Source organism: Aptenodytes forsteri, unplaced genomic scaffold, assembly GCF_000699145.1.
Source record: "Aptenodytes forsteri isolate BGI_AS27 unplaced genomic scaffold, ASM69914v1 Scaffold209, whole genome shotgun sequence".
NCBI classification, from domain to species: domain Eukaryota; kingdom Metazoa; phylum Chordata; class Aves; order Sphenisciformes; family Spheniscidae; genus Aptenodytes; species Aptenodytes forsteri.
In genome coordinates, this window is record NW_008795034.1 from 330,872 (window position 1) to 349,818 (window position 18,947).

The window sequence follows — 18,947 nt, forward strand, 5'->3', positions numbered from 1 at the left end:
AGGAAAATAAGTTTTCTCATGTGTCCTCTCTTTCTAAACTATTATTTCAAGATTACACAGCTACTGGCTTGAGGTCCTTTTGGTGTAGGTGGGTCATAATGTTGGAGCTAGGTGTCCTGCACAGCTGTTAAATTGTCCTATTTCCCTCATCTAGTGGCGGGCTTCTTTATGGAGCATTAGCAGAACTCTTTATAGCTGATTTTCAGCTTCTGCATCAAAGCCAGCATGTCTTGTTGAGACAGCAGTTTTCTATTTTGGAGGTTTGTTTGGTGTTTGGGGTTTTTTTGTTGTGGGTTTTGGGTTTGTTTTTTTTTCTCATAAATTCAGACCACTTTAGGCTTGGGGTAATGATTGTGTCCCAGTTCTAGGACCTAAAGGATGTTCTGTCCATGGGTATGTCAGCACAAGGAAGTTATTGTCCAGTGAACTAAAGTCTGAATTTTTAGTGCTCTGGCTAGTTCAGCCTAACTCACATGAGTATTACTGGTGCACTGAGTGTCTTTAGGAGGGGATAAATCTGCCTGGTGTGGGTAGAGTACACACTCCTGTGACTAGTGCATGCTCCTCCTACAAAAGGATGACATTGTCTGGCTTGGAATGGTTAAAGCTCTGTTTAAGCTGCATCCTGAGTCACTGCAGAGACTTCCCTGTGTAGATGAGACCATAAGTGTTAAGAGGAGGGGAAAAGTGAAGTCACTAAAGGAGCGGAAGAATGGCTTAGTGCTTGGCCTTGGGTTTTTGGGGGGTTTTGGTGTTGGGTTTTTTTTTTTTTTCCAAGGCATGATGCTTTTTTTCTGAACAGTGCTGCGCATGATCATCAGCTATGTATGAACTCTAGCAGAAGCAGCAGCAATATGCAGATTCCATAACTAAGTATGGTAGATACTTAATGCAGCGTTGTTATCACATGTATTCGTTTGCAGGACAGACCCACCTGAAACAGCACAGAGAGTAACATCCAACTGTTATGTGATCATACGCTTTTCCTAACAGGTATACTCACTAGAGAGCTTGAAGGATTTTGGAGACTGTGTGATTGCACTCCAAGCTGGTGTTGTTAAGAAGTTTCTGCAAGGTTTCATGGCCCCCAAGCAGAAGAGAAGGAAACATCAAGGAGAAGATTACATTGCCAAGGCTGAGGAGGTAGATGAAGACAAGAAAATGGCAGAAGAAGCTAAGGTATTGTTCACTTCAGGGCTCTGTTCCGGTCTTGTAATATAACTCTCTGAGCAGGGACGATACATTTCATCGGGTATTAAATCCTGAGCAGCTTCTCCCCATTCCAAGTTTAGAGTGCAGCAGGCTTGTCATTTATGGGGCCAGGTGTTCCCTGGTTATTTTGAAGAGTAAAAGTATTGGCAAAATGAAAATCATACTGTGGAATCACAGTTAACTTTCTCTCTATGAACAGGAAATGGGTCAAGTCAAATATTTGACTTCCTTCGTGCAGTTCCTCACGCAAGTTGGGTACTTTAATAAAAGCATATTAAGGGAGCATTTTTAGAGTACGTAACAGGAGTTATATCCATCAGAGAGGACTGATGGTGGCTTAATGCCTTTGATCCGTAAAGAGGAGGAGAGACATGGTGAGGTTTTGGTGACTGCAGGGGAGTTAGGTTCAGCTAAATATCACTGTATGCATGGAGACACCCACAGAAGATGCCAAACTGTGGGTTGTACACAGCTTGTCTGGACATCTGGGCAAACAAGCCATATGTGCCTGCAGTAGAAAAGTGGTATTGTGAGGGTAAATACATAGCCTTCCAAATCAAAGCTCAGAAGGGATGGAGAAGAGCTGCGTAGGATTTGGTAGGGTCCTACAGGCAGTTGAGCTGTACCAGTGTTTCATCCTAAGAGGGATAGTAGTGCTCAGGGGTAGTTTCTGTGCACTGAATTGAATGGGACATTAGTGACCCATGACAAGACTTTCCCCACTGCCCCCTTCAATGTGCTCTGCCCTGATTGATCACTGACTTCAGCAGAAGTAGCAAGATCAGAATTGGATAAACAGAAGCGTTTGAAATTCCTAACTTCAAAAAGAAATATTAGATGCTTGACTGGTGCTGGGGTGTGGGGTTTTTTCTTTGTTGTTGTTGTTGTTGTTTAAAGCTCCTGTCAGTTTTTTTTTTGTTGTTGTTGTTTAAAGCTCCTGTCAGTGTATGCTGAACCCTTGTTTGAACATCAAGTCCTTGCTGTGCTGTGGCATTGCCATGTTAGCAGGATATTTGGATAGGCGCTAGAAATTTTCACATTCCTTAGTTGTCCTGAAGTATTTAACCTTTGCTAACTTTGAATCTTCCAGTCTTCAGTGCAAAGGGAATAGAAGGCTACCTTATCCTAAAAGCTATCGGCAGAATAGAGCTGTAAAAATCAGTTATGTCTGGGACAAAAAGGACCCAGATCATCACATTTCCTGTATCTACAGCAACACCATATCATGCCTTACTCTCATGTGTCTTACAGCTATAACCATAAAGGTTATACCTGTAGGGCATACTTTAAGGGTAGATTTTCCTACAACATCTAAATGGATAGTAATTCAGCAGCGTGAGGTCTGTATTTGAACCCTGGTCACTTCTCTACTGTTGCTAAAGCTATATCAGATTTAAAACCCAAGCTTTTATCTGCCTGAAAATTGAGCCATTTTGATCATTAATGTTTGGTTAGTTTCTCCATTCTGCCTTAGAGCATTGCTCTCTTACTTGCTGACATGGTTACGGAGCATTGTTCGTTACAGCAAGGCCAGGCTTCTGTAGCGTGCTTCATTCCAGCAATTGCAGAACTTTCAGCTACAGCAGCCTGGTTAGACGAAGTGCTCTGTGTGACTGAAACATCCCGATTTGTACTTTCTCCTCTGTAAACCAGCTGGAACAGTAGGATTTCTGAATATTGCTGGACTTGTAATCATAAGTTACTTTTTTTTTTTTCCCCCCTCACTAGTGTTACCCAGTCTGTCTAATGTGACTGCATACTTAGCTATACAGCTCAGCCTTATAGGTGTACAGGCACAGATTTCAGTATTGCCAGTCTGAGTTTGTGGTCGTGCAGGTTCTCCCTCCAGAGCACTGGCTTTTGTGTTGTGCCAACGTCTCTGGAGCATTTATTTATGCAGTGCAGTGCCTTCTTTATCTGGCTCAAGAGTCTTCTAGACATTTGTGGTGGTATGAGCAATGTTCGACTTTTTTATTGGGTTTTGGGGTTTGTTTGTTGGTTTGTTTGGTTTTTGGTTTTAGGTTTTGTTTGGGGTTTGTTTTTTTTTTGCCTCGGTTTATCTGGAATGAGCTTTCTTTTTGCCAAAGCAGCAAACCTTTATAGATGACCTTGAAAGAGCAGCCCAGATCTTAGATACAGTTATCCGATAAAAAAACCCAACTGACTGTTAGGCTTTTAAAGGCAAATCTCTTGCATAGGCCTAGAATTATGAAGTCTTTTAGGGCCAGAACTGCACTGAGAGTACATAGCAGGTAAAATACAGCATAGCCGTACTGGAAAAACACACTTAATGTACTTGCAGACTATACGAGTGAAATTGCAGTCCTGCGGTATGGTTATGTCTCATTTTTCCTGTGAGAAACAAGTTATGGCTTAATAGGCACCCATTTGCTGACACAATTGTCTATACTAAGGGTTCCTGCTGGCTCAGCTACATAGCTAGAGATCACGCTGCTGAGTGGCAAAAGATTGCAATGTAGACCTGGCTTATGGCTGTTTCTGAAAAGCAGTCTTGTGCCCCAGTGTTTAGGCAAATGTTCCCATTTCCAGTGGCAGTAGCACTGGGCTATCCCAGAACAGGACAGGGAATATGCGACCTCTTTGCAGCATGACATTGCAGCACAATTGCCTGAGTGTAGTGAAGAGCATGGGTAGGTTATCCACCCCTGCTACTTGCTGTCAGCGGTGTTTGCAAGGGAAAAGGCTAGGGGGGGCAGTCTTCACCTGCAGAGGATACCTCAAAGAGCAGCTTCACAACCAAGCGATTACCGTTTCAGCTGTTCAGAGGGACGTCTGTCATCTTAGGATACCAGATGAGAGCCTTTCTAGCTGGAGGTTTGTCCACCTTTACCAAAGCAGGTGTTTTCTGTCACTCTGAAGTTGAAATGTGACTGAGGACTTCTCCTTTAGTATTTTTGTGGGTTTTTTTGTTTTCCCTGCTAGATTGCTCCTCTCCAGTCAGGAGGGTATTTAAGTAACTTCTTCCAATCTCCTGTTTTGCCTAGTTGGCAGTCTGAACTCCCTTGATAATGGTACTGCTAAAATGCCATAGTCTCATGATGCTTGGGAAGCAAGGCTAAAAATCTGTTAAATTCCACAGGCTTGGGGAGAAAAATCTAAGCAAAACTTGCCAACAGCTTTTGCAGATTTATCTTGGCCCAGCAGTTACCCGGTATGTTAACAGCAAAACCCATGGAACAGTTACTTGGAAAATCAATTACACAGTATGTGAAGCACCTCAACAATGTTCTGCAAAGAAATAGCACAGCGCTGTGTAATCTGCCACAGTAGGCTGTGCAGGTTTCCGTTTGTCTTGAATGTCTTGGGCTCCAAGTTCCACGCTAGCAATGGCAGCAAGGATGTTGGCATTTTAGAACAGTTTGTGTGTTTTTCCAAGCATCTAATATATGCTGTGCTTCCTCAAATTCAGTGGGAGGAGAATGTGCAACTCTGCAAAAATCCTGGATTTTGTTTGGCTCCCAAATTGCTGTCAGCTGCAGAGTTTAGATTTTCCCATCTGACACTTCACTGTTTGTTTTTTCATTCTCCTGGGGTAGAAGAACATTAACTTGAGTCCTATTATGTCCCTGTCATGTCTAGGCCATCACCTCATTGTTGTAAAGCAAAGGATTAACATTGGAGTTGAACATGCGGTGGCTCTGGATTACTTCTCTGTTCTGGTGCATTTCCGATTTACCGCAACGTTGTTTCTAAACCTCCAGAGCTGAGTTTGAGATTTCGCGTGTGGCTTGCTATGTGCAGACTCCAGCAGTTGCCTTGATGCAAATCTCAGGTTTAATGCTTTTCATCCTCACTTGCAGCTAATTCAGGGATTTCACATGCGCTGAGGTCATCTTGTCTCAGGAAAGCGGCTGGTTTCATATTTGGGGCTCCAAATGCTTTGCCTGTCAAATCTGATTGTCGCTGATGTCACGGTCCCCTCTGCCAGCTGAGCAGCTCGGAGGACCGGGAGGACCAAGCATGTGGTGGGTCTTGCTGATGGTCTCCAGTGTCTGCGGTACCCACTGGAGGGCAGCACAGGCTGCTCCGATCCACCACGCTCAAGTGGTGTTGCCAGCTGTCGCCTAACTTTCATCCTGCATTTTACAGTGCTAGATTTCTGCCTTTTATTTTCTTAGCCTGATGATTATTTGGGTTAGACTTTCAGAGCAAGAATTTAGTGGAGTTCACATAGGTTGTTTCAGCCTGGCCGTGAAATGCAAAAGGGCTTTACTGTTATGAACAAACTGTCTGATCCAGTGAGGCTGGTTATGGATAAACCACAAATAGGACTGCTGAGGCTATACAGAAGGAAAGAAATACAGAGTTGAGCTTTGGTTATTAAGGGCCCCAGCTAAAGGATATAAAAACATCTTCAGACTGTAGCGAGCTGTGTCTGTGTGCTTCGTTGTAAGTTGTTAGGTCTGTCTGCAGGTTGCTTCAGCCATGGAGAAGTGGAAGACAGCAATCCGTGAGGCCCAGACCTTCTCCCGTATGCACGTGCTGCTCGGGATGCTGGATGCCTGTATCAAGTGGGATATGTCGGCAGAGAATGCCAGATGCAAAGTGTGTCGCAAGAAAGGTATGCATTCCTGCCCCACGCCTGCGTAACAGTCGGACGCTGTCACCTCTCCATGCCCTGCTTAGGCAACGTGCCCTTGTAGTCTGTCACTCTGTCTTTGGCTGTATTTTGAGTTTTGAACGTCAGGATTTACAGTCAGAAGCATTGATCTCACAGAAGCATTTGACCCTGACTCCAATAAACCATTCTTACGAAACCAGTACACAGTCTTGCAGAACATTGCAGAGCTGCTATCCCCTGGATATTCAGGGTACTTGGATACAAGTCATCCGCAAATCCTTCTGGGAACACTTGTGCCGCTGTCCATTCCCTGGTTTCATTTTTGAGTTGGAATGGTCTTTGGGTCTCTGAGCCTTGTCAGTTAATCCCATCTTTTACAGAAGGAACGAGCAAGGAGAGGTTGGGAAGGTTATTGTCCTTTGTAGCCGAATGGGAGAGAGCGAGGTGGGATGATGCTGCTTTGAGGCTGGAGTGGGAGTAGAACTGCTTGATGAGCTGGAAGAAGCAAAGTCTTTGCCTCTTGTGTGAGAGCAGAGAAATTAAGCTATGTGCCTTTGGCTGCTGCTCTGCTAAGGCTGGGGAAGTAACCAAAAAGGTGACAAGGGGCCACCTTCTCTGTATGCACTATAGGATGAAGGGCTTTAGGGTCTTGCAGGTGGAGGGGGAAGTAGAAGGGGTGTCACCAGTGATGGAGTGCTAATATTTGTTCTGCCATAACCTCTCCTTTTGGATGGAAGCCTGGAGGAAAGAGCTTGGTAGTACATTCTGCCTCATCATGTGCCTTTTGTATCACTTTCTATTTGCTGAAACACTAGTGGGAAATGAGGGCAGGCAGACCTCTGGGGGAATGCTGGGCCACTTTTGTTTACCATCCACCTCTTCAAAGAAAATAAGGGCTGAATTGGTGCAACATTCTCCTTCACTGTGGAGCCTCAGGGATATTCCAAACGAATGCAGAAACAGTCCTATCTCCTGCTGAGAGGAGATTCTAGGCAGATGTAAGAGCGGGTTCACCTGAGACTGACAGATTGTAGTTTCACAGAACTTAAGAACTGGGATGTTAGAGAAAGAGACATGCTGGCAAGCTCTCTGTACTTTCTATTTTTTCCTCTTCAGTAAATGAAATAGCTGGCTCAAGACTGTCTCCCTGTTTCCCTACATCAGTGAGACAGAGAGACTAGCACAGAGAGACAGCACAGAGAGACTAGTTCTGCTGCATACTGATTTTCTTTGTAGGCTTGCTACCTTAAGTAGAAATAAGATGCTGTGCAAGTTGACCAGATTGAGGCTAGAATAGGAACAGCTGCATTCATAGCTTCTTGCTAGGCTCTTGGGCATCTCTGCAGCAAACTTCTCTTTCCCTGTGTTTGGCTTGAGATTTAGCCTGGGTGGAACCTATTTGGCAGGTTTCTACCTTTGCCTCAAATGAAATCTTTGCAGGGCAAGGGACTTTGCATTGTTTTGTTTGTTTGTTTTTAAACGCTGCTGGTTTCCACTGCAGTGGTGGAACCAAGAAGGAAGGGTCCCTGCCGTCAGAGGGTACTTTGCATCTTTCTCTTGCTTTGTCCTGACCTCCAGCACTGCAGCAGCTTCTGCTTCTCAGGTTGAGCAAGGCTGCAGCACTCAGTTACAAGTAAGTTGCCCTCTCCTAGGTGAGGATGACAAGCTGATCCTGTGTGACGAGTGTAACAAAGCCTTCCACCTGTTTTGTCTGAGACCGGCGCTCTATGAGATACCAGATGGTGAATGGCAGTGCCCAGCGTGTCAGCCTTCTACTGCCAGGCGCAGCTCACGGGGCAGGTGAGTGACCCTCCTCTCCTTTGCGTTGCCACTGATGCACAGTTCTAGCCGTGCTTTCACAAGATGACCAAAACAGCCTGAAACAGAGCCCCTTTAAAAGGTTTGAAATAGCCTAGTTAACTCAATGGCACTGGCACAATAGAAAAGCAATTTTTTCAGGCTGTAACTTTAGCACACCTGTGTTGTACTGACCCATGACAACTTCAGGAGTTTTAATAAATGACTTATGTGTGGCAGCGAAAACATGCACAAAACATCAACCAAAATTGGATGCGCTAAGGGCTGTTGTTTTCTTTGAGCAGCTAGTTGGGTTGCTTTTTTATGGGAGTGTAGTTGGTAGCACTGCAGCTCTGTAGTCCATTGGGCTGTTACTGTTGTGTTCTTGTCAAGTTAGAGCAGACATTACTCCAGGCTGCAGCTCAGCCCCTACTGTGCTACTAAAAATCAGGCTACAAAATGCCACTCTGATGGTTTTCTGGACCTGATAAACCTTAACAAGGCAGGAGTCCTTAAAGGGCTACAGAGGGAACATGATCTGAGGAGGAATCAAAGTTGTTCTATGCAGCAGAAATTAGTAGTTGCCTCCTGACAGTAAGGGGTTGAATTGTTTTTTGAATTGCAAGCTGAAAGTTAAATGTATGCGAGATGTATTTTTCTGTTTACAATGTATGTCCTCTGCTGATCGTGGCTGTACTGCATCTACCTGCTTTGTCAGCAAGGCGAGGCTATCAAATGGCATCTGAAGCATAAGCAGTCAACAAACAGATCCTCCCTTCCAGAGCGGCAGACAATAGAGGTGTACTAGCTTGTAATGTGCAGGTGGTGTATGGCCTTAAGAGTATTACTTACGCCCTGGGCACCATTTAAGAGTTCATCAGGCTTGTACAAAAATGACAGGGCTTCAATGCAGCTGTTCTAGCCTGAGATCATAGTTCCTTTGATGTGGCAGAGTCACCTGCAAGCTGCTTGGCTCCTGGATGAGAGCCATCAGGTGGGGTAACACCTGTCTTGTTATCTGCTTTCTGCTCTTGTCTTCCTAGCTGAGGCAGGAAAAAAATGTCAGCCTGGGAGCACTTTTGCCCCCCCTGTACTGTGGGAGCTTACTCTTACTCCTTTTACTGCTCAAGAACCTCTTTTTCCAGAGGATTGAGACCCCCACAACAGCTTTGCCTTTGTCCGCTTTTGCCTATGCATGCTGTTCTGTTTTCCTGTTTTTGTAATGGTTTGAATGCTTTAACAGGCACACGTGAGAAGTCGCAACTGTCCTGGGCAGGGAGTCTCTGTGCCTTCTGACATCAGCACATAAGAAGCCTGACGCTCTGCTCACTACTAAATACAAGCTTAACTGTGAATAATACTAAACGAGGTCTGTTTCCTATAGTGCACATGCAAGTGGCATGACAGTGGAAGGAGATAATGGGAAAACATTCCAGCAGAAACAAAAAAGCCCCCCTTTTGAAACTCCTTAGGCCAGGCTTGCAGACCTGGGTAAAACAGCAGCACGTCCTCTCAGGGAGGAGTAATTGCACAGCAATCACAATCTTGAAATCCCTTATCACGTGGCCAAGGTGCCTAGAACAGCAAAAAATATACACATTCAGCTGTTGGGGATTTTCAGCCCAGATGTTCAGATGATAGCCTGGGAAGTGCCCTTTTAGCTGTAGCTACAACTTGATACTCTCTGAAATACAGTAGACTGCTTCAGTCTGAGACTGGGTGTTTATTTTACATTGAGGTGATCAGCAAGTCTCTGCCTGTGAACAGAGGGCCCAGGGCCCCTGATGCCTAGGCTCTGGTACAACAAATGTGTTTACCTGCCTTACTCTAGGAATTATGCAGAGGATTCTGATGAAGATGAAGATGAAGAAGGTGAGGAAGCTTCTGATGAACCAGATGCTGAGGAGGAAGAAGAGGAGGAAGAAGATTATGAAGTTGCTGGACTGAAATGTAAGGCTTTGACCATGCAGGAAAGTAACAGAAAATATTAAGACTTTGCCTTCAGTGTCCAAAGTTTTGGTCCCATTTGAGACTTGTGCTTTTCCTCACATAGAACAGGTTCTTACTTGGAAACATTGGGAGATGTCACAGGGGAACGTTGTGGTGGTGCTGTACATTACCTGGGGAGCTGGAGTGAACTCTTGTCCCTTTGTGGTAGGGTCAGTGCTAGCGAAGACTGAAACTGCAGTGAGCTCTCGCTTGCTGCCCAGTCACTCCCCTGGGAACGCTGCTGAGACCATTAAGAGTGCTGTGAGGCGGTCAGCAGAGGCTGCAGCAGGGCAGGGTGAGGCAACAGCATTATCAGTTACTGGTATTGGCAGTCTCTGTGCCTACAGGGTTTGTTGGTAAACTGGATGCTGTTAATAGATGCTTATGGAGCTTTAACCACAACCGCCTCTCTTCGCTTTTTCCCTTCCCACCAGCTCATAACCTCTTAAATGCAGGATTTGTAGTGATTTAGCAAGGAGGCATTTTCACACAGTAGGACTAGCACTTCCTCTGCCCATTCCTGTGGGAAGGCGCAGCACTCGAGGTGTAGTGTGGCCTGGACTGCCAGCACCTTTTGGTTGCATACAGAGACCACTCGGTATGCATAACTGGCTCATTCCTGGGCAGCTGAGTGGAATAAAATAGCATTTTCTAGACTCCTCAATGACTGCTTCTCCACTTAACCACTTTTTAGTATGTGTATCCACTTTGGTTTTAGGTGAATTTGACTCAGTCTCGTTTGGGCAACTTGATGCACTGAAAGGATCAATCTTGGAATGGCACGTTACCAGCATTTGCTTTCTGTCAAAATGCCCTTGACTGACGTAAAATTAACTTCAGAGTGTCTTAACCAGGGCAGATGGTGGAATCCGGAGACTGGGACCCAAAGGATTATCCCATGTTCTTTCAAGGGTTTCCATCCAGGTCTATCAGTCTTGATTCTCCTGCTTTATTCTGGTTTCAGAGATGTTCACTGATACCCTGGCTATGGACACTGCTTGTTGTTCTGCAGTGTATCCATGTCCACACTTGGAGTGTGTTCAGCCTATGCTGCATGGCCAAGTCAGGAGCTGAGCCAAGGTTTCCAAACAATAGCAAAAGAGGGTTACAGTCACTAAAAATAAAGCGCTAAATGCAACCCCTGGTTTTAAAGAGCATTAACATGGAAAGGTCACTGTGGAAAACTTTTGTTTTAATAGAGAAGTCCCATTAATCCTCATGGCATTTATCCCGAGGGATATAACCTAGAATGTTGGATTGTCAGACATTTAACACGTGCCGCACGCTTGACACACAAGCAGAGCGACAGCAGGCAGACGTCCCACTGCTCTGACACACGCTTCTCATACAGGGGGCCCGGCAAGATGATTTATTGGACAGGGCTGGATTAGAGGCTGCAGATGAAGTGCTACAGCGTGCTGGATACAGCCTGCTCAAGCACTTGTGACCAGGTGGAAGGAGCTTGGCTGGGGAAGCAGACTAACACATTCTCCTGATACAGAGGGGTCATGGGAGAAACTTAAGACAAGGGAGTGCGTCAGCACGCTTGCATTTCCATCAGTGTGAAGCTCTGACAGGCAGACTAACAAACGGGCAAGTGCCCTTCTGTGGGATATAATGCAGCAGCCCCGGTCTTGGGGAATAAAATCCCATTGTTTCCCACTTGCAGCACGTGGAGCAGCTCCCGGCTGCAGTAACTCGACACTCTCCCTGCACGCAGTTCACTTTCCAGGGGGGCTTAGCAACTGGCTTATCCTACTGTGTGGGCCACTTGTAAATGCTTGGAAAAAGCACCCATCCCCAAACCTGTGAGGAGCAAGGGGGCAGCAGGAAACTGGGGAAACTGCAAGTTTCTGCTCCTGGTGCTTTCAGAAGGGATGTTGCAGTTATATTTGAGACAACTCTCTGGCCTTGCATTACTTCCTCTGCCCTCGCTCAAGTCTCGATGCGTCAGGGTCTCAGCACTTGGTTCTGCAAGCAGAGGGGCTTGCTGTTACAGCCCTGGGCAAGCCTTACCTGCAGCAGAGGAGCTGGAAGCTCCCGGGTCTCAGGTCTGCCAGTGCTGTTGGCTGGCATGTGTGACCACCCTTTAGGAGAAGGCTGTTGCCAGATGGCAATGGCCTCTTTTTGGACAGGAGGCGATTACCCGCATATCTCATCTGGAGAGGGTATCAAGAGCACAGCTGACATGAGCATGTGCTGAGTGAGGACAGGCTGACAAGAAGCTGGGTCGTTGCAGTCGTCTGTGGGTTCGCTAGCTCCTCTGTGCTGTGAGCAAGGGTCTGCCTGGTGCATACGGCTGGGCAAAGGGCTTGTGATCTCTGCTTCCAGGTTAACCCATTCCTCTAAGCCCATGGCTTATATGTTTCAGTGAGGCCCAGAAAGGCAGCCCGGGGCAAGCAGAGCACAGCCATGTACTCCTCGAGGCAGGGAAGGCACCAAAGGAAGAAACAGTCGCTGCACCCTGCCAGGGGACCCCGGCAGCGGGCTGCACCTGTCAACGGCGCAGACATTGATGAGCTGGTAAGAGCCAAATTGCTCCCTGGAGGCTGCTCACATCATGAGTTATAAACGAAACAGGTGTCACGCTTCCTCCCCTCCCCTTCCCAAAGAAATACCCTGAATCGTATTGTGAAACCCGGGCTGGGCTGGGGGCGGGTTAACAAAGGAGGCATATCCTTAAGGGCCCGGTACAAACGGAGCACAGATATGCCAGGCATCTTTCCCCAGCCGCTTTCACACATTGTCCCCCTTGAGTAGCAGGCAGCCTGCAGCTTGTTAAAGGGTTTTAAATAGTATCCATATGTCTCTGCAGAGAGGTGGGGGGACTGAGGGGGTCCTGGATGGTCAGAGAATGCCAGCAATGTTGGACCCTTGCTCCCCAGCCTTGGCCATTTTCTCACAGTTGTTGTCCGTATGGTCACTCCCCAACCTCCAGGACATAATTTGGCTGGTTTAGGTTTCACTTGACATTTAAAGAATAAAACCTTATGCTCCTGAACAGAGCAATCTTGTGTGTGTGTGCGTGCATGCGAGGTGGGGTGGAGCTGCAGCGTGCTGTTCTGTTTGTCCTGGGAGGGGACACACCACAGGGGATACGTGAGGATACTCTAGCCCCATGGGCCACATCACAAGCCTCTGCTAGATCTGCCATCTGTCCACTGACAGGCACTAGTAGTGCTGGTGTGTCCTGTCACTCTTGAGCGATCTCGATCATGGTCTTTGGGCTCACTGCTGCTTTTGCTGGGTGTGGGTGGGCTGGCTAATGGATCTGCAGTGTCCTTTTAGCTGGTCTGTGTTACAGAATGGAGGGCAACCAAACCAGCAAGCCCAGCATGGGCTGCCACGGCCAGCTTAGAGGGATATTCAAGTGGGGAAAATCTTATTGGAACAGCCGGGTCAGGGTCTCTGACAAAACACTGAGTTGGGGAAGAGGACTCTGTTAGGGCTCTTTCACTTACCATTTGTCCTAGGAAGAGACCGAAGCTAGCTCAGGAATAGTGCCCTGTGTTGTGGAGCCTTCCCGCCGTCTGACGTACCCTAAGCAGCCATGCCTCACGAGCGGTGCGCTCAGAGCCGAGGGGATGTCCCTGTGCTGGTGCCTGACCTGCTGCGGATCCCCGGGCAAATGGCTGACCTTGTGTTCAGCCTGTGTGCGGGACAGCAGTGCTCGAGGCATCAGCTGCTCTTTGGTATTTAAAATGGCATGGTCGGCTCTGCAATGTCAGTACAGCAGCGCAAGTGCTCTCTCCCTCTGCCTCTTGCGTGCTGTCCGCCAGGAGCTCAGAGAAGGCAGGGAGAGGGAATTTACACTCCCCATTTGCTGTCATTTATTCTTTGGCTGCTTGTTCTGACCGTGTTGTCTTTGAACCCATCTTGAAAAGGGGAAGAAAAGACAGGCTGCTTGTGAGCTATGCCCACCAGAGCTTCTGGATGGGCCTCCCGTTCTGTAACTCAAGCTGCCACTGCATGTCTTGGCTGTTACCATCAAAGGTCCTGCAGCAGAGCAGTTTGCCTCTTGATTATTGTGGAAGATGGCTGCATTTGAAAGACTTGAACTTTGTTTCTGCAGCAGTACTACATATCCCCAACCATTGAGACACTAGCTCATAAGCGAGAGGATTGAAAAGAAAAGGTCTGCTAAAGAACCAGCTTCTTTGGCCTCAAAACTGTTTGCTGAACACTGAAGCCCGTAGCGGTCCCTTCCTTTTAACAGCATCCTTTGTGTGGGCAGGTCCTTCAAACAAAGAAGACGGCACGTCGCCAAAACCTCGAGTTGCAGAAGTGTGAGGAAATCCTCAGCAAGCTGATCAAGTACCGCTTTAGCTGGCCCTTCAGGTGAGGGCAGGTGGCCTCCTTCTCCGTGGGCGCAGGACTGTCCGCAGGCAGTGTGTAGGTGTGGGTTGGCCATGCTGCAGTCCTGCCGGATCCACTCGCTGGCTGTGAGACCGGGGTTTCAAAAGCAAGTTATGGATGGGAAGAAAGGCAGTGAAGCTGCTCCAGAAGAAACCACCACGCTCTCTGTCCTCTGCTGGACTGAAGACGTGGGGCCCTTCTGAGGTGGTGTAAGAGAGGGTGGTAGGCTGCGGGCCGAAGAGGGGAGGCTGGGGTGGGTGCTTTCTGCAGCCCCCAGGATTTGCAGGGCACTCTGTAGGCAGCGTGACTGAGAGAAGGTAGCCATACCTGCTATGTGCCAGTCCCTGTGCCTGGGCCAGCTTTCTGGGCAGAAGGGCAAGCTTGCTGTCCTTCCCATCATCGTGCCATGGCCACCGCGGGGCAGACGTGTCTGTAGCACTGTCGAGGTGCTGCTTGGGTTTGTTACGGCACTTGGGGGGTGCAGGTCAGGGCTGCCGCTCGAGTGAAGGGGGTGGGGGTGATTCTTATTCCTCTACAGCTCTGCACTGCGTGCGGCCAAGGCCGTCATTTTCCTCCTATCTTTGTGGCTCTTCGTTCGGCAGGGAGCCAGTGACCACGGAGGAAGCCGAAGATTACTTTGAGGTCATCAGCAACCCTATGGACTTCCAGACTATGCAGAGCAAGTGCTCTTGTGGCAATTACCGCTCAGTGCAGGAGTTCCTCTCTGACATCAAGCAGGTGTTCTCCAACGCCGAGCGCTATAACCAGAACGGGAGTCACGTACTGTCCTGCCTGGAGAAGACGGAACAGTGTTTGATTGACATGGTGCACAAACACCTGCCTGGCCACACGTATGCACGCAGGAAACGCAAGAAGCTCTCTGCCAGGTGCCAGGGACTGGAGGAGCAGGAAGGGGACAGTGAGTCAGAGCCCCTTGAACATTCCCGGGGGCGGAAAAGGAAGAAATGAGGGATGGGGAGACTAGGGGGAGAGCCAGAGCTGGAGCAGGCCTTCTGGTGCTGCCAGGCAGCAGGATGGGTTGTCTGGAGGGAGTTGGGAAGCAGCAGGCACTTCTCTATTAATCCAGCCTTCCCTTTGGCCCGTCCTAGATTTAATTTTTCTGCAATTTCCTCAAGTATTTGGTCATCCATTGAGTGAGCAGAGATGACTTACTGCTTCCTGCAAAATCCACAAAGCTCTGAATGAGTCTGTCCTGCTAGGAGGGGAAGGTGGGAGGGCAAGGGGGAGGCCTGGCCAAAGCCTGGCTGGGCGGGGGAGCACGAAGCCTACTCCAGCTCAGGCGCTGTCGGCTTCCTTGGGATGAGCCGCTTCCTCCCCTCCGCGAGCAGCCAGCGCCGGAGAGTGGTGGGACCTCTGCCGTCTGCTGCCTGTGATGTGAAACCAGCCTTGAGCTGGTGCAGGGAGGGATCATATTGCTTCACGGAAGGACTGGGTGCGATCAGGCCAATGGGCTGCTAGTTCTTGTATGTATATATTTATATGGTGTTAATTTTGAGCCCCCAACGAAGGGCTGCATAGGGCGAGCAAGCACTTACATTTATGGAGATACGGCTTTCACCAGCATCCTAACACAATTGGCTTCGAGGTGCTCTTGCTTTTCCCCTCTCTCTTCTCGGGGAGCGATCTCCGGAGGTTGCGCTCCGAAGAGGGTTCTTCTGAGCTCAGCTCTTCACACGTACACGGCAAAGAGGAGGCAGTTGGCTTCCCCGCTCACCTTGAACAGCACACAATCATGTAGCCCTTTGGATGAACCGAGTGCCAGAAGCATACTGGAGAGCGTGGTTTTCTGCACACCCTGTAGGGAGCTCCAGGGCAAGGGGAGCAGCAGAAACATGTTCTGTGTAACTTTTTAAATTAATTTTCTAGTTAAAAGTGGTTTGTTTCTAGCTGTGATCTTGTACAAAGAACACCTGTAAGATACCGTTGTCTTGCTTTGGCACATGTACAGTTTATATGAAATCGTGTTTGCTTTATATTTTCCCCCCTCTTAAAACTCATTTTCCTACCAGTAGCTGGAGTTACACCGGGGGACTTGTTGGCGGGGGATCTCCCAGTCCCTCTCTAGCCACGCTCTCACCATGTTTTATAGTAATACCTTCCCTAGCTCACCTCCCTCGCACTCCCCCAGCGCAGCGAGGACCGTCCCGCACCGGCCGACCAGCCCGATCCTGCTGGGAGGCTGCTCTGCCGCGGCCCCAGCAGTGGGTCCTGCCGCCCGAGATACTGACTTTTCTCTAAGAAAAGCGTGTGGTTTTTTCATCACCCTTCCCTCTCCATCATGACAGGTTTTGATCATACAATCAGGGCTTGAACTTTTTATTATAGAAGTCTTCAATTTGGAACAAACCAGCCGCAGGGCTGCTCTATGCTGGTTTTGTAACAGAAAAGCAAAAGCAGCTGTTGCAGCTCCTGTGATTTGAGAAGAATCATCTATTAAAAACTGCAGCCTAGTTTTGTGAACTTTTTAGGGTTTTTTTTTAACAGGTATTCGTTTCAGTTCTGGACTGTCGATGGCTGCAGAGACTAGGTTTCCAGCCACTTCCCTCTTCCCCTCTGCCCAGCCTCAGCTCCCTGCCCCACAGAATAGCACTGACATTTGTATTTCACAAGTCTCCTTCACAGGCTTTGTTTTGTCCTGTTCATAGAGAACGTTTTTCTGCAGGTCCTACACGGTGAAACCTTTGGAACTGTACGTTTTTTAAAAATAAATGTCATTTGGGGGGGAGGGGGTTCTGCTAAGGGCTGTACTTGTAATAAATTGGAAACTTAAAAATAAACATTATGTACTTGTGTTTGTAAAACTGGCTTGCAGCGAGTCCTTTGCAGGCGCCCTGTGTTCGTGTGGGACTGTCTGGGATGTCTCGCCTCTGCCTTCCCCAGAGCCCCCATCAGACATGGTATCGCTGCCTTCCGGAGGGAAAATGGAGCCGCAGAGCAAGGGGTCGAGGGAACAGCGAGTCTGGGTCAGGTCAGCTTACAACTCTGGAGAACCGTCTTCTAGGCCTCCTGCTCAGGTTTGGTTATACCAGCCCCTGGGCTGTGCCTCGGTTCCCAGTATCGCAGACGGGTGGTGCCATGCCCTCTGCGGCAGGGCTGCCGTGGCACACCACCCTTCTTCCTAAGCTGTGCTGGGCACAAAATAATGTGCTGGCGTGGACATGCGTGCTCTGAGCTGGCTGTTTAATTGTCCTCCCCAGAGATGAGGGACGGGGCCGTGCTCTTCCTGCCCCTGGACAGGGGGAGGTCACCGGGACGTGGGAGCAGTCCTCGGGCTGGCCACCCCTTTCGGTCCCTTGTCTCCTGCGGGCTGCCAGTGTGACACTTGTCCTCCTGCCACAGCACGCAGGGTGGCACTGGGTAGCTCTCCTGAAGGGAATACAAGGGGGTGATGGGGGAGCTGAAATGTCTCTGCTCTTTCACCCCAGCGTTGCCTGGCTGGCTGGCCGTCAAAACTGCCTCCCTTGTTTTGTTAATGTGTGTTTAGCAACTGCAGCCTTGTGGGCTGGAGCTCAGAGATCAGCAAGGACTGTCCCCGCTGTGTCTCTGAGAGCACAACTCCCAACCCACCATCCTGGTCTCCAGCAGCCTAACGGGGACACGCTGGGCGCTCTGACACAGTGAGCTTCAACGGCAGCACGGGCTGGGGAGGTGATGAACCAGTGCTGATGTACGACCCGTCATCTGTGAAATAAACGTGTCGGCCAAAGTTTTGCCTGCATTTCTGCCAGTGCTGCACTGCCAGGAGCGTGATGGTTTCCTGGGTGACTTCATCGTCCTCCTTGCTCAGGAGCAGAGCTGGGAGCGCTCCAGCCAGGTCCAGCTCTGCTGGGCAGAGGAAATCCCCTGATGGGTTTGAGGGCTCGAAGGCTCTTGGCGATAGACAGATGCTGCTTTCCCCAGAGAAGCCTCATCCCCTCTCCACAAGAGGTGGTTTGGCTTGCCGGGCATGCAACAGGACCTGGGTGAATCAGAGTGTGACTCAAGCTGGGACATTTCCAGGCCTCAGCGTGGAGACCTCACACCAGCATCTGCTCCAAGACCTTTTCGGAGACTTGCTTTTTATAGCAGCCCCTGCATGGCATTAATGTCCTGTGCAGGGGCTATAAATAGCTGTCCCCACGCCTGGCAAGCGAGTGCACGGGCTGGCGGGCAGCCGTGGCCCTGCTGCCCACTGGCACCGCGGGCTGGGGGATGGTCACCAGCCCGGCTGCACCCGCCATCTCACCGGGGCTGGCCTGTGACAAAACCCAGTGGGGCCACCTGTGTTTTCTGGACTCGGGGAGGCCACGGGGGCGCAGCGGGTGAGGAGCCTTGAGCTTGGTCCCCCCTTGGCTTCCTCATGGCTTAATCGTTAATATTAGCCAATTAATAGTCTGGGTAACTTGGGATTTTTAGCACGTTCCCAGAGCACAGCGACTTCCCTTCTGCTACTCAAAACCTGGAGGGAGTGTCCTGCCTTGCGAGGGGGGATAACGTCCACAGCTCAGCGGGTGCTGGGGGGGCACTAGGCTCGACTTCACCATGCTTAGCTGGACCAGGACCTTGGGGTGTCCTGAGCCCGCTCTCACCCAGTGGCAGCCCTGGCTCAGCCTCTGCAGCCGTCCCTCCTGCTGGCACCGGGGACGGGCAACCATGGCAGCGGTGCCCAAGCTGGGGGGGGCTGCCCCGGCAGGGATGGGGCAGTGCTGAGCCCTGCTTGCCCCTTGCAGAGGGGCGTCTGCAGCTGCCCCAACTGTGCTGGAGCCAGGCCTTTGGCTACCTTTGGAGCTGCTCCAAGCAGGACGGAGAGAGGATGCAGGGATGATCTTGGGGTGGGGGGGTACGGAGGAAGGCTGAGCCTCCCCAGCACAGGGTTGAAAGCGGCTGTGAGAGGGGGCCAGCCGGTGTCCCCCGGCACAGAGCCCTAACAAGGGGCAGCTCCGCTTTGGGGCAGGCTCTGTGGAAAAGCTCTGTCTCCCCAGCAGGGCCAGCCATGCCCAGCGCCTCGGGG

The 18,947-nt window shown here is 49.5% G+C and overlaps 1 protein-coding gene across 1 annotated transcript in view; it reads left to right on the forward strand.

Annotated features, from left to right (window-relative positions):
- BAZ1B (bromodomain adjacent to zinc finger domain 1B) overlaps positions 1-16,756 on the forward strand; it is a gene marked incomplete at its 5' end in the record, with an annotated part of 45,289 nt that extends 28,533 nt beyond the window's left edge. Inside the window, 7 exons of the mRNA XM_009276377.1 lie at positions 994-1,179; positions 5,647-5,794; positions 7,447-7,594; positions 9,423-9,541; positions 11,952-12,103; positions 13,815-13,918; positions 14,539-16,756. Coding sequence (XP_009274652.1) covers positions 994-1,179; positions 5,647-5,794; positions 7,447-7,594; positions 9,423-9,541; positions 11,952-12,103; positions 13,815-13,918; positions 14,539-14,905 — 1,224 coding nt within the window. The remainder of the gene's footprint in view (positions 1-993; positions 1,180-5,646; positions 5,795-7,446; positions 7,595-9,422; positions 9,542-11,951; positions 12,104-13,814; positions 13,919-14,538) is intronic.
- Positions 16,757-18,947: the final 2,191 nt, after the last annotated feature.